This window comes from Odontesthes bonariensis, chromosome 10 (genome assembly GCF_027942865.1).
Source record: "Odontesthes bonariensis isolate fOdoBon6 chromosome 10, fOdoBon6.hap1, whole genome shotgun sequence".
In the NCBI taxonomy this organism is placed as follows: Eukaryota; Metazoa; Chordata; class Actinopteri; order Atheriniformes; family Atherinopsidae; genus Odontesthes; species Odontesthes bonariensis.
Window position 1 is genome coordinate 10,710,096 of NC_134515.1, and position 14,920 is coordinate 10,725,015.

General features: G+C 41.2%; 1 protein-coding gene across 1 annotated transcript; it reads right to left on the reverse strand.

Annotated features, from left to right (window-relative positions):
• Positions 1 to 690: 690 nt before the first annotated feature.
• On the reverse strand, positions 691 to 11,377 carry fkbp1ab (FKBP prolyl isomerase 1Ab). Its single transcript, XM_075476220.1, has 5 exons — positions 11,213 to 11,377; positions 11,038 to 11,085; positions 5,307 to 5,419; positions 3,546 to 3,706; positions 691 to 2,059 (listed from the first exon to the last, which is right to left on the reverse strand). Exons 1-4 carry the CDS (start codon positions 11,247 to 11,249, stop codon positions 3,578 to 3,580), a joined length of 327 nt encoding a protein of 108 aa, XP_075332335.1. The 5' UTR covers positions 11,250 to 11,377; the 3' UTR covers positions 691 to 2,059; positions 3,546 to 3,577.
• Positions 11,378 to 14,920: the final 3,543 nt, after the last annotated feature.

Below are 14,920 nucleotides of genomic sequence, written 5' to 3' on the forward strand. Positions count from 1 at the left end.
GAGTTCCAGGCGCGGCTGTCGGCTGTGGGCAGCACGCAGTGATAAGAAGGGAGCGAAAATAGCGCCAAGCGATTGTGAGGTCTGACTTTTTCCTGGAGAACAATTTTTCATGTCAAAAGAGGCCAACTATCCCTTTCAGACATGGGTCCACATCATAGCAAGTGATTGTTATATGAATAATGTGTTGACAAATATCTACTTCCTGCTACTGTTATGTAACAACTGATTTGAATTTGAATTTGAATTGAATTTCCGCTTTTGTCTCTTTTTAAGGGAGACTTTAGGTGGTGAACAATATGCATTCAAAAGAGTAATACATTTGCATCACAAAATCGTTCTCCAGGAAAAAAGTCAGACCTCACAATCGCTTGGCGCTATTTTCTCTCCCTTCGTATCACTGCGTGCCGCTCGGAAGCAGGGGACTGCTTGAGAAGCAAAACGCTTTATTTTTGTGTCCCCAGCCAACTAGCCGGACTACCTTCATCAACACCAAAACTCGGCTGGAACTCGGCTCACAGGACGCAGCGGGGGGTAAGAAAATGTTCATAAACGATATTGCTAATATGAGATGTCATACAGCTTCATGTCAAAAGAGGCGAACTATCCCTTTAAGGTTTAATTAAAAAGCGTGACACATACTTTAAAAGTCAACCATGCAGTGTAGAGAGGGAAAAAATATCAATAAGCAGGTGGAGAGCACTTCTTTTATTTTAAATACATCATTGTTGGTTTAGCCTGCATACGATAACGTATCAGCACATAATTACATGTACAGAGGCGGTCTGCTGCCACACCGGTCGCAGTTTTGCCAATATGTAACATCAACAGCCACAGTCAATATCAGACAGCTAGTCCAGCATATTCCTTCATTTAAACTCCATTTAAAACTATTTATTTTAGATATAAAAACCACAAGGATGCCTGTGTGTCTGTGTTGTTGTTGTTTTTTTTTAGCCCTACCAGAACATCATCTTCTGTTTGGCAGAGTGGTACATTACTAAGAGTGACTAAAAAATTGAAAAAACAACAAAAAAGAGGAAACCTCTCTTGATAGTTTCTACATCATCTTCAATGACTCTCAAAGACAAAAAGGTGGCATCCAAAAAAAATACATGATTCAAGTTGTCACACAAAATAAGGTCGGGGGAAGTCAGAATGTGCTTCCTCAGCCCTCTTTTGTAAATTTCAAGCATCTCAGATCATTTTCGAAGAAGATCAGTCTCCAATTGTGTGCGTAATCCTGTCTTTGCACTGTTTGACCTGTGTATGGTTTTAAATGGGGTTTAAAGAGATGAGAAGACAATAAGAACGCAAATTGGATGCAAAGCTTTCAGCGTGTACACACCAAATTCCCATCAGGCCTAGAACATGCAGACAGGGCAAGGTAGTAACCACATTTAGGCACAAATTAGAACTATCCACAACTGTGATTGGTTCCTCTTTGTGACAGTTACCCCTCTCGCTCTGCAGTTAGCAACTTCCATTAAACATTAAACAGAAATGTCCATTTTAAGCAGCAAGTTCAGTTATTGTGTTGCACCGTAATATTTCACTATAAGCCACCATTATCTATCCAACAGAAACTAGTTTTATTAAATCAAATTCTAAGCTGGAGGGGGGATGCAAACGTGTGCTTTTTCGACTCTTTTGTACACTTCTGTTGCTGAGATATAACAAGCTCTTAAACATTATAATACCAGTTAATACACATGGACTCATAACAGATAAATGTAGCTGCTAGTGGTTCGTTGGTATTTTTGTACTTCTCAAGTGTAATCTTACACAACCAGCACTCCCAAAAAAAAAAAAAAAAACACAATGAAAAGCAATTATAAACAATTAAAGATTAAGAGCATGGAGGTGTGTAAGGTTATGGCCCATGGTTTGAAAAAAGAAGAATATGATAGAAAAAATATTATAAACTCAGTCACAAAAACAAAATAACACAAACTGTCATCGTTTGGATGAAATAAGTAGTGGAACAATAAACTCAAACTTCTTAAAGAATCAAGTGCAGACTCTCCAAGCTTCTCCCCAGGTCACCCAGGTGTGAAGTCACCTGTGCAGACAACACAAAGATTATTTTCATTAACACAAGTATTCAGACAGCATCGTGAATATTACCTCATGTAGAATTGCTGTGCTCAGTGTAATTTTACATGTAAAGTCACCACTAAAGGGAAATCTTTTCAATTAAGCGAGTAATCTAATCAAGTGTATTACTAACAACTAGGGCAGGGCGAATTAATTTGTTATTATCGCGTTAACTCGTTAGTTATTTAACACCGATAAATATTTTATCGCACATTAACGCAGTTTTTTTTTTTAAAGTTTAAATATAATTTTTTGGGGCTTTTGTGCCTTTAATGGATAGGAAAGTTCAGAGAGACAGGAAGCAGGGGGCAGAGAGAGGGGGAACGACACGCAGCACAGGGCTGTCCGATGCAAGACTCCAACCGGGGCCAGCTGCAGCGAGGACTATAGCCTCTTGTACAGTGGAGCGAGGCTTCTACATAAAAACTACAGAAAGATGCTGATGTTTAAAGTGTGTTTGCACAACAAATGTTATGGCACTTTCATTCATATGGCAGCACATTTAAAATAAAACTAAATGCTAAAGGCTATACAATACTTTTGAATTCATTTTTGGATTTTGCGTACAAATGCGATTAATCGTGATTAATCAGGGAAATCATGTGATTAATTAGATAAAAAATTTTAATCGTTGCCCAGCCCTACTAACAACATGATTTACACAGTACGGTGCAGCAGTCTTAAGCCTTAAGTCTGTTTCCAAGCAGCCACTTTTACCTCTACTCTTTAAAAGTGGTCTTGAGCAACAGTTCTCCAGGCTTTCTGAAGGTCTTTCAAAGTTTTTCTTTGGACATTGGCTGCTTTTTTTTCATTTCTTTTTTTTTTCTATTACTAATGTTGAGTCCACTCGTTGTACCTGGTCATTTTCAGAAGAACGTGTTTGTACTTTAAGCCACTTAACTCTGACCTGTGAATCATTCTAAACACAAAACTCAAGGGATGAACCAGCATTGTGTCTACATATAAAGGTCTACTTAGCAAAGAGTCATTTTTAAATCGTGTCTCCAGATACTTTGTTACAATCAGCTTGTAGCAAAGATGCATAACTTGTTCCAATTTCTGTAGTCAAATCTATGATAAAATGCCCAAAATAACAAAGTTTGACAGACAAAAACACTATTTTTGAACCAACAAGATGATTCCCAATGAGTTCTGAGCCAGAAACTGATCACATCTCAACTTTAAAATTTGTTAGAATTGTCTGTTTTTACCATATATCCTTGTTTTTCCATTCAAGTTTGTACGTTTCAACAAATCACTGCACCTGTTTCCCATTTTCTTGGTAATACATGGAGACATTAGAGATGTTTCAAGACTTTTTTTTGCACAGTACTGTTTACAAATTAAAAAATAAGCAATGTTAGTGCACTAACATTCCAGTAGGTCATCTCGCTAAATTTAGCATGACCAAAAAGTAACCAGCAGAGTGTCATTTGTTGTTAATTACTTACGCCACACACAACAAACAGGCTGCAGGTTGGCTTCATTCCAAACCCAGCAGCTCAACATCAAAGATGAGGGTGGCATTAGGAGGGATGATGCCTGGGTGGCCTTTGTTTCCATAGGCATAGTCAGGCGAGCAGGTCAGCTTGGCTCTCTGACCAACACTCATCTGGAGGAGGAGGGGGAGGCAGATGACGCAAAGAGAGAAAAGGGGAAGAGGAAAAACATAATGGAGGTTAGTTATCGAGCTGCTGGTCTACTAAAGCAGTCAGATAATACACCACAACTGAAAACATTGTTCACTCATGATCCTTCGGCATGACTTAATTCTTTATTGTTCAACAGTTCAATTTACAATCGTCAAAATCTTAGTAAAGATATGCCTCATCAGCAGGGCCGGTTTTTGCTATGGGCAACGTGGGCGACCGCCCAGGCCGCACTCACACAGGGGGAGATAGACTGATCCCAGGCCACACAAGTTGCTTCCAATCCAAAGAAACTGTATTTCATTCCTATAATTTTTATGTATACTTTCATATAATTAATTGGGTTATGTGAGAAATGTGAAAAAAATAAAATAAAATAAAATCTGTGCAGTCATCTACGTGAATTTGTTTACGTCACGTGACTCCGTTTGATTGACGGGTGAACGGACGGTGTTAATGGGAAAAGCAAAGGTAACAATGTGTCATCATGGATCATCATCATGGTAAAAGACCAAAGAAGCCATCAGGTGCCCAGTTCAGAAAGAGAAGAAGAGAAGAAGAAGAGGAGAAACGGGCAAAAGATAAAGGGATGCAGATTTCTATGAGTGACGTGGGCTATCTGTTAGCCTCTTGCTAATATGTTGCTATTAGCCACGACTGTATTTGATTTTTAGTTTTGCTGAACAAGAATTAGAATTGAGGCATCATGTCACTTACGCCCAGGGCGTAAATCCAGCCAGGTCCGCCGCTGCTCATCAGGACACAGCTAGCACACAGGATTTGAACCGACCTCCAGGCAGCAACAGTCGAAATGAGCTTCTTCCTCAGGGGGTCGGGGGTCACCCTGAGGGGTTAGGGTAAGGAGCCCTGGTCTTCCTGGGGCTCAGAGCAAAGTCGCTGCTTCTTTGCAATGTAAGGAGCCAGCTGAGGTGTTTTTGGGCATCTGGTCTGGATGCATCCCAAAGGAGAGGCGGTTTGGACGTGTGCTATCAGGAGGGCGCCAAGGGGCAGATCCAGGAGTCACCTAAGAGACGATATCACTTGGGAACAACAGCGTATACGCTGCGGCTGTAGGGCTTGTGTTCAATTCGGTTGCACTGCAGCGTCTGGAGGGTGGAGACTGTGAAGCCTGCCAGTCATCGCAGTTGCCATGGCAACGATGGGGGGGGGCAAAGTAGCCAGCTGGGATTAGCGGAGTACCTGTGGGGGCTCGGACTGGGCTGAGAGTCTGCTTCTTCCAACTCTCTGTTGCATCTCCTTTTTGTTTTGTTGAGGCTTCCCAAAAAAAGTCTGCAATCCGTCCATCGGTGGTCAGTTAGCTTACGTGTGGTCATGTGACCAGCATGGCACGAGTTGTATAATGAACAGCCAAGACCGCGACAGTTTATAGTTATTAGTGTTTCCAGTTTATTTTTAGCATTTTCTTTTTTTCCCACTTCATGTCATGTATTTATTTTTGGGGTGCAGCGGCGCCCCCAGCAGGGGTTGCTGCTGCCCCCCTACATCTAGTTAAATATATATATGATATACATCTAATCATACAAACAAAAATACAAAGCCTACCTGAACTACACCCTCTTCCCAGCCCCGGATCACTTCCTGCTTGCCGATCTTGAAGCGGAAAGGCTTTTCCCTGTCACGAGAGGAGTCGAACTTCCGTCCATCTGTCAGGGAGCCTGCGGAGAGCGGCACAGAGCCGTTAACCTGGTTTTTATACACACTGTTTACTGCATACAATTTCCAAAATGAAAAAAATAAACTATTCTACAAGCAAATGTCATCAGGCTGGAAATTACATTAACATGTAGCATTCATGGCAAAAATGCTGGGTGCTTGTCTATTGTGATGGGAAATTAAGGCCATTATTTCCCTGACAAAGGCAGTAATCATAAAGATGTAAATAAAACATCTGTTGCAAAGTGGCCTACCTATTAGCCAAAGAAAATGTCACAATAGATTATTTTTGGAATAATAATACGAATTGTACGTATTCAGATCCATTAAAATGTTATGCAGACATGTAACAACATAAAATACTGATAATTTAGACACAAAATACACATATTGGTTAAATGATGACAGTATCCTGTCATTATGTGGGGCCCCGGGCCCTCTTTGCTGGCTTCTTGGATCTGCCTCGCTCCTCTATGTGGAGCTTGGTAGTATGGGCTGTGATCTATAAGAACTGGCTGGTTTCCCACAGAATTATTTTAGCCCTGCACACCTACGAACGCACCACACCACATGCCTAGCGTTGGCTTTTTGTCCCCGTTTTGATTTGCATTCATGACACACTCCTCATACATGCAACAACATCCAAACCTCCCTTCATTGCTGACACTTTATGCTTATTTTGATCATTTTCCTAAGGTATAATAAAGGTAATAACGGTTAAATCTGCAGTGCATCTGCCCTGTTTGCTGTGCCGCTGCAAGCTGATCTTACCATGCAGATGGTGTTTTTAACTTTTCACAAGATCACTGGAAATAAATACATTTTCTAAACTTGTCTAACATCCATCATCCCTGCTGTGTATATACTTAGTGCACAAATGAAAGGATTCCAAGGATCACAGAAATAGGCACTGCAGCTGTCTGTAGGGGTGGGTTTCAGTGTGCATTTGGAAAACAAGCATCAATCTGCAGAAAAGTAGCCCTCCAAAACAATTTATAGCAGAGCTATTATAGTTATTAGCCCCAACGATCGACACGGGAGTGTGTAGGTGCAATGCTGCGCATGTAATTAGACACATCGGGGGGGGGGGGGATTCTGTTCTGTTTTGGACATCTAGAAGACAGCCAAAAGGAATTATCTATAAGAGCTGAAAGGCCTGATGTAAGCACCTCAGACAAGGAGCATCAACACCCTGCTTTTCACATCTTATTAGTAAAAAAAACAGTGATTCTCACAGTGACCATTTTCTACACGCAGACCCTGTCAAAAGAACCAGAAAGTCCAAGAACTATTCCTCACGCTGCACTGGGGGAAAAAAAGGCTTGTTTTTCTAATGCAGTATCCTGTTTAATGTCACATTTCAGGCCTTCTTGTGAGCTGACAGGAAAAGAGACAACCCAGACAGGAAATCCTGCAGATTACGCGATATTTCTAAACAAAAAAGAAAAAAAAAATCAAAGAGGGGGAATAAAGGCGAGCTCCTAAAGAGAAATATCTCATGGTGCCAGACTCAAATCAGGCCTTACTTCAAGTTACATAAGCTTGAGGCAAATAGGCTTGTGTTACAGAGTGAGTTATGCCTGTCGCACTAAGCATCAGGACTAAAAAACACTTTGCCAAACGGAGAACAAGTGCGGACAAATGTGAATACTGTCCAGCTGGGATGTAAAAAGACGTCTGAAATCCAATTTGGCTGCTGATGAAACGGGTTTTGTTGTTTATGCTTGTTAGAAACGTTGTTGTTTCCAAATGACTCTGATGACGCACCAACTACGGTGTGAGGTTCACATGTGCGTTTTCAATGGATTACGTGAACATTTCGAAGCCAATCCTGTCCCCTTCACAGTGAATTGTAGGAATTTCACTTATCCTTTTAGCTTGGGGTATTTACTTTTACTGTGGTCAGCATCCAAACCGCATTAAAACACAATGAAATGAGTAAACATTCTACCTTTCTGCGTAAAGAATTAAATAAAGTGCGTTTACAGTGTTACACAAACGTCTAAATTGATCATATTTTCATATTCTGGCATTTTAGCATCTTTATTTGTAAGCTGTAAGCTGCACAAGGCAGAGCATTGATAGGCAGAAGTGCTGCAGGGCTTCAGCAGGGAGCTACGGAGCAAGATACAAATCACCTCCTTCCATTTCAGGAAAACTGAGAAAGGGTTGCGTCTGAACATCTTTCATACAAAGATTCCTGTGTTTATTCGTGTTTATGAGCGTATGAAAGCATCCACTTCCCCAGGAGGGTATTTGTAACTGATAATATTGGAGTAGTGTGGAAGATTTAATAGAAAAATGTGTGCTCTAATGCCTTCGGCACTGGCACCCATAATCATCTGATGTCAGACAAACGTAGCCACTTCAAGCTAACCGATGACCGTGCTAACAGCAAACATCACTGTATTATAGGAGCTCATAGTTTATTTAACTGTTTTTATTATATCGTGAACAAGCTTTTGTAAACATCTGTGTTTGCTTATTTGCAGATGTTTCACTTTAAGTACTGTTTAGTAAAAACTCGACATGATCTCAGTGTTGTTTTTGGTTTTATTCCCCATTTAATCCAGATTATCTCCGGCTAAAATTAGACCATTTTTAATGCAAGCAGTTTAGCTCATTTATACATCACACATACAGCTGAAAATATCTGTAGATCATGTTAAAATCCCAGACAACGCAAACCAGAGTGTTGGTGAAAAAAAAAAGACTGTTTAACAGCTGTTTTACCCACATTTCGTCGCTTTTAGAGCATCAAAAACAGTTTGTTCAGTCGTAAGTAGAAGGAGACAACGCTGGTTAATATGAAGATATTTTTCTAAATTAATGTTCCACAGATGGACTGAATGTGGTCTACACACAGATGTCATTTTAATGCATTTGATCTTTCATATAACATGTGGAACTATAGAGGCTGAATGCCGCCAACAGGATGCTTCTGGGACATTTAGCATGATTTAGGAATTTCAGCTTTGACAACTCAGCAAGATGACAAGGTGGAGGTGGGACTGTTAGACTCAGTGAGTTGTGCTAAGGTAAAGGTAAAGGTCTTGACATCAAACTCTAATTAAATCTGTGAATGCCAGCATTTAATCTGGTCTTCAAATAAGCTTAAACAGCCACCAAACTTGCATTTCTGAAACAATTCCAGCCTAGATGTCCAGACCAGCTACATATTGTTTAGACTTATTTACAACTAAAAAACAATCTGGGTTTGAATTTTAATGTATTTCTTTTCTAATTCAAGAGAACAATGTACATAAATCCAAATATAAGCAAGTTAAATGTGAACGAGCCATGTTGTCCAACTGACTGATTGGTTGCATGCATTGGTAGTAAAGCAGTAGATTTAAAATGAACTAAACCGAGCAGATTCTTATAAACTAAACAAACATTGAATATTCACATCCATGCAGAGGAAATTTAGTCAAAATGTGACAAATTAACTGTACCGGCGTTTCTAAACCTACTGCCAATGTGGACTATTTGTAAACATCAAACCAATGTCTCAGAATAGATTTATCCCAATTTTAGCCAGAAAATCCATCCATGTTTTCCAAACCAACAATACTCTGTATAATACAAGTATTCCCTTTTTCCAGTGTTAGCACATGCACTGCAAAAACGTGATGCTACCTGATGTCGGTGGCCAAGTGTGCTCAGATGTCATAAACTCATATTGAATCCAATTATGGGCTTGAGGGCTAAACATACCTGCTTAAGAACATGATCCACATATGATATTTTTATGGTTAATAAACACACCGACAGACACACACACCCATATATATATATATATATATATATATTAGGGCTGGACGAGTTAACTCGCTATTATCGCGTTAACTCATTGATTAACGCCAACAAATATTTTATCTCACATTAGCGCAAATTTTATTATTTATTTTATTATTGTAAAAGTCTGTTGCTCACAGGATTTTATTTTATTTAACATTTTGATTGTGGCACAGGATTTTGTGTCAGTTTTTTTCTTATTTTTCATAACGAACAGGAAAACATTAATGCCCTGGCAGTGGCAATGAGCTTTAATTCTGTATTTGCTTTGATAACATTGTTTAAGTTGAGATTTACACTAAATATTTTTATTTAACTGCTAGCTACATAAAAAAAAATGCTGGTGTTAAAAGTGTGTTCTCACAACAAATGTTATGGCACTTTCATTCCTATGGCAGCACATTTAAAATAAAACTAAATGCTAAAAGCTATACACTACTTTTGAATTCATTTTTGGATTTGCGTACAATTGCGATTAATCGCGATTAATCAGGGAAATCATGTGATCAATCACGATTAAAAATTTTAATCGTTGCCCAGCTCTAATGTATATATATATATATATATATATATATACATATATACACATACATACATATATACATATGGGTTTTGGTGTGGTGGTTTTAAGTATTGCCTAGACAAAATGTGACATTTTAAGATGTAAAGATGGGCTCCATATTTAATGGGCTTCTTCAATTCTACATTTTATTGGCCAAATGATTAAGTGACCGATCAGGAGAATTGGAGCATGAGTCAAAAATGAACATAATCATGAGTCACAACCCTTTGAAATGCCACTGTACAGTGTTCTGGTCCCGTTGCTGTAGCCTGGTGGCGCAACAACGATGCTGAGCATTAAACGATATGACTGATATCATGAACTCCTGCGGGATGAATCCGGTGAAGCTGTGTCCATGGGGTGCAGTGGGAATGGGATCATTTATCACGTGTCTCTGGAATACTAAATATTACAGGAGTAACCCAGTGAGGGTGCCATTATTCCAGTCACCCAGACGGTTATAATCCGCTCAGCTAAACGCCACCGACCCCCCCACGACCCCAGAGAAACTCCAACAAAGACAGAAAAGCGCTGGAAATCAGACGGGATTTAAAGCCCCGCTGTCTGGACGGTCAGTCTGTCTGAGCCTCTGAGTAGTTAACCCTGCCCCGGAATCCGTCTCATTCCCCATTACCCCCCCCCCCCCCCCCTCCCTTCCCTTCAGTTAATGCTCCAGACAAGACAAAACGATGACATTACCCAGTGGTCTTCACTGGGCTGTGTGAGCGCGGAGCGATCGGCCCAGATGGGCGCGCATTATTTTACGCAGTGGTAAATCCAGAGCGCTGTTCCTGGGACACACCGGCACAGATACAGCAGCCTCAGGAGCCACAGCAGACACAGCAGCCGCCGCTGTGGCTGCTGTTTTTGGACGTTTTTTTTCCTGCCAAATGTACGAGGAACAAATGCGCTCCACGGCAGTGAAAAAGCAGCGAATGGGTTAAACTGTCAAGCAGCCCAGTCTGTGACTGGAAGCCCCCGTTTGCCCCACTGCGAAATCCCTGCCTGGCAGGTTTGAGGCTGGAAAAAAATCTCTGCTGTGCACATTAGTCCCGACTCCGACGCGGTCCGTGCGTGTGCTCCTGACGGTATATCTGCTGCTGGGGTACTTTGAGGATTGCCATTCTGGGCCATGTTTCATGCGGCTGTGGCAGACAGTTGTCCGCAGCCGTCTCTCCACTTGAACGGCCTTCGCGAGGAGCCAAATCTGCATAATCTGTCCACGCATGCACAGATACAAGTTTCTCATGTCAAACTTACCCACATAATGCACCACACACGTCTGTCCTTTTTTGGGGAAAGTCCTTCCTGTGGAGAAACCAAAGAGGCGCTTAATATAACGGGCGTGCGACGCAGTTAAGGCGATGTTTATGCGTCTGAATTTGGATACATGTACAAAAGTGAGGAGCCGCAACACGCCCCTTAGTGGCTTTACCGTCACCCGGGGTGATCGTCTCGATTTCGACTCCCATTTCAGCGGTGTCTGTTCTGGAGCTGCTGCGGTCCCTGCGCCCGGTGCTCTCCTCCTGCGGTCCGTATGTCTGCTCCCCGCTCCAGCGGATGTTCTCAGTTTTCTATTTCTGCTCCGAGACCCGACCATCAACCCCTCACGTTGAATAGCAACACTTCCGCTTAAGACCTCCAAAATAAAACGTGCTTCACGCGGAGGAAAAACGCCCCCTGGCTGCAGGAGAAGCCTAGCCAGAAGCCCCCCTCGCCACCAGAAATACTTCCAATCGAATAGAAGTCGTAAAAATCGATGAATAAAGCAATAAAATATACTGTTTTTTGTTTTTTTTGTTTTTTTGTACTGATCAATCGTCTTTAGCCAACCCAAATTTGATGTTCAAACATAAATGTAAATACAGTTTTTAAAGCAGAGTTTTTATGATTCTAAGCAGCTTTAAGGTGAATATCTGCTCTGAGCTCCTTTATCCTCCAACACAGCCTGAGCCCTCTCAGACAGCTTTCTGTCCTTTCTTTAAGGAGTCTTCAGGAATAGTTCTCCAGGCTTCTTGAAGGACATCCCAAAGCTCTTCTTTGGATGTGGGCTGCCTTTTGTTCCGTTCTCTGCCAACATGATCCCACACTGCTTCAATACACTGGAAAAAATCAAAGTCTTACCAAGTATATTTGTCTCATTTCTAGTCAAAATATCTCATTACACTTAATAGGCTATAAGACACAACTGCCTAACAAGTACTATTTCAGCAAGATATAGGGACTTGTTTGAAGACAATACATCTGGAATATCTTGTTAAATGAAAAAGTCTTGAAAACGAATTGTTTTGAGTCATATTTCACATGAAACAAGCTTTTTTGACATTTGAAGAGGTTTTTAAGCTAATTTCAAGATCGCTTTTATCTCAAAAGTCCCAAATATCTAGCCTGATAAACCAGCCTAAATGGATTGGATGTCTAATTTAGTCTGGCACCGATCAATGGATACAACGGAACATTGTTGATGAGCACAACCCGTTGTCTTTCAAACCGCGTCTGTGCCTATAGGCCAACGCTCTGACCAATCAGCGCAACTGACTGTGACGTAGTAAGCGCGACAGAAAGCTTTGGTGGGAGGGGACTCTTCCAAAACTGATGCCAAGCACAGATTCTATAATAGGACAGATACGCCACTCACGGTGCATTTCCGGTTTCCAACGAGGCGATTTTGGTTGCAGTTCCACCCTCTTTCCACGTGGGGCGCTCAATTTTGGAGACCAGAATGAATGGAGTCCTATGGAGCAATACGCCCTTTCGTGCCCTTATCTCAAGATATAATTTTTTCTCTAGTAATTCGAATGTTGTTTTCGAAAAAGGGTGTTTAGAAAATACCCATGGCTGAGTTTTAGATTTTTAGAGCCACTCATTTGCTTAAAAAAAGGATTTGAAGTGTATATGACGTCATACATAGCGGGTCGACCAGCTGTCATTAGCACAATGCTAGCGCGTTGTGGACAACAAGAAGCCAACCAGTAAGAAATCAAAGCGATATATGTACTCGTTCAGTAGATTTTTTACTTGAAACCCATGTTGAGCTCTCAGAAACTACATTCAAATCTGAGCGCTCTTGAGGAGACTTAGGTGAAACTGACCATTTGTAGCATCTAGCTCCATAGGGCCCCATTCATTCTGGTCTCCACCGACGCTCCCAGTGGAATTCTGGTGGAACTGCAGCCAAAAAGCCGGTACAATGGGGCTTAATACAGAGTGGCAAGGCTGTTCGTTATAATGGCTGTGTGCCAAGGCTGAATCAAACGAGCACTGTTCCATTGCCGCCGCCATCTTTCTTGTTGTGCTTTCGCTTGTCTATGTTCGCTTCCACTGCCCAACGTCGCACTGCTCTGTCGTCACTCCCTCAAAACCCCGCACCAGAACCCTCTGGCCCGCCCGCGTTTATTCAAAACACATCTCTGCGTTGTGATTGGTTTAGTTGCCATCTGCCAGATTCAGGGCAGTATTTTCAAAATGACAAGTGGATCGAGGCCAGACCCAACCGCAGGCAAAACATTTTGCCGTCCAGCAGTTGGCGCTGGTTTTCCAGGCTACCAAATATCACATCTTATTTCAAGAAATCTTTACAAGCCGATTTCACTAGTTCCATTGGCAGATTTTTTTGATTATTTCAAGCAAAAACGTCTTGTATTTGTTGGTTTTCTTACTTATTTTTGGAGGGGCATTTTTTTCCAGTGTAATGTTGAGCTCCGGGCTCTGGGGAGGATTCATCCCTCCATCAGACCTGCTGCCACTGATTTTCAGCCCACTTCTTGTGTCCTTTGGCACAGCTCAGCCTTTTCTCCCTGTTTCCCTTCCTTAAGAACGGCTTGTTGACAGCCACCCTTCCATGGAGCCCATTTCTGATGAGGCTTGGGCCAACAGCAGATGGATCAGCTGAAGGTCCAGATGCATCTCTCAGCTCCTGTGTCAGGTCTTTCTTAAGGACATCACTTTCAGATCCTGTCCATCTGCTTTAGATAGTTCTTTAGGCCTGACACTTCTTCTTTTGTCCTCCACTTGTCCAGTTTCCTCAAATGTTTTAAGGACACACTGCACACCATGCTGAGATATGCCAAGTTTTCAGCTAACAGCTCTTTGGGAATCACCTTGTTGCTGCAGAAATCCTGTTTTCTGTCTGTCACACTGTGTTATCTTTGCTGTTTTTCACAGATGCAGCTAAAGAAATGGGAACAAATAATGTGTCTTTACTTCTAACAAAACCCCCAAAGATACAATTTAAAATATAAGTTTTTTTTTGCTAAGATGTCTGTTATGTGAAGAAATAACACTAAATAATCCATTTAATTAGGTACTCAAGACCACTTGAAAAAATTACATGAAAGCCGGACTCCTTGGAAGCAAAAGAAATATATAAAGATATATAAATATCTAAAGAAATGAGAAATGACTCAAGGCTTCTGCACATATTTGAAGTTTTCAAGATTCATGCAGGTAGGATTTATTAAAGAGCTTCTCTATTAGAGTTAGTTAAACTTCTGCAGAGCTAATCACAAATATAACATTATATTCAATGCTCATGCTTCCATGCTTCAGATCCTGTTCATCTGCTGTAGATAGTTTTTTTTAGGCCTCCACTTGTCCATTCTTAAGGAAAAAGGTGCTCATATAAAATATTAACCATCAAGCTAGTTAGAATAGAAAAACCTGTTTTTGTCTTAAATAGGGCTTCCATTTATGTTTTAATAAATCGTTGCACCTATTTTCCCATTTCCTTGGCAACATATTTTTTTAAAAAAGGAGGTGACTGAGGACTTTTTAATCAATCTGATCGAGTGGCTATGACATATGGAGTTCCTCAGGGGTCAGTTCTTGGACCCCTTCTGTTCACCCTATACATGCTGCCTCTGGGTCAAATTCTGAAGAACTCTAAAGTCAACTACCACAGCTATGCAGATGACACACAGATATATCTCGCACTGTCTCCAGATGACTGCAGTCCTATAGAGTCATTGTGCGACTGCTTAGAGCAAGTCAAAAAGTGGATGAACCAAAATTTCCTTCAGTTAAATCAAGAAAAAACTGAGGTCATTGTGTTTGGCCACAAAGAGAAGAGGTTTGCTGTCAGTAAACATCTTGAGTCACTGTCTCTAGAAACTAAAGACCAAGTCCAGAACCTCGGCGTGCTGAT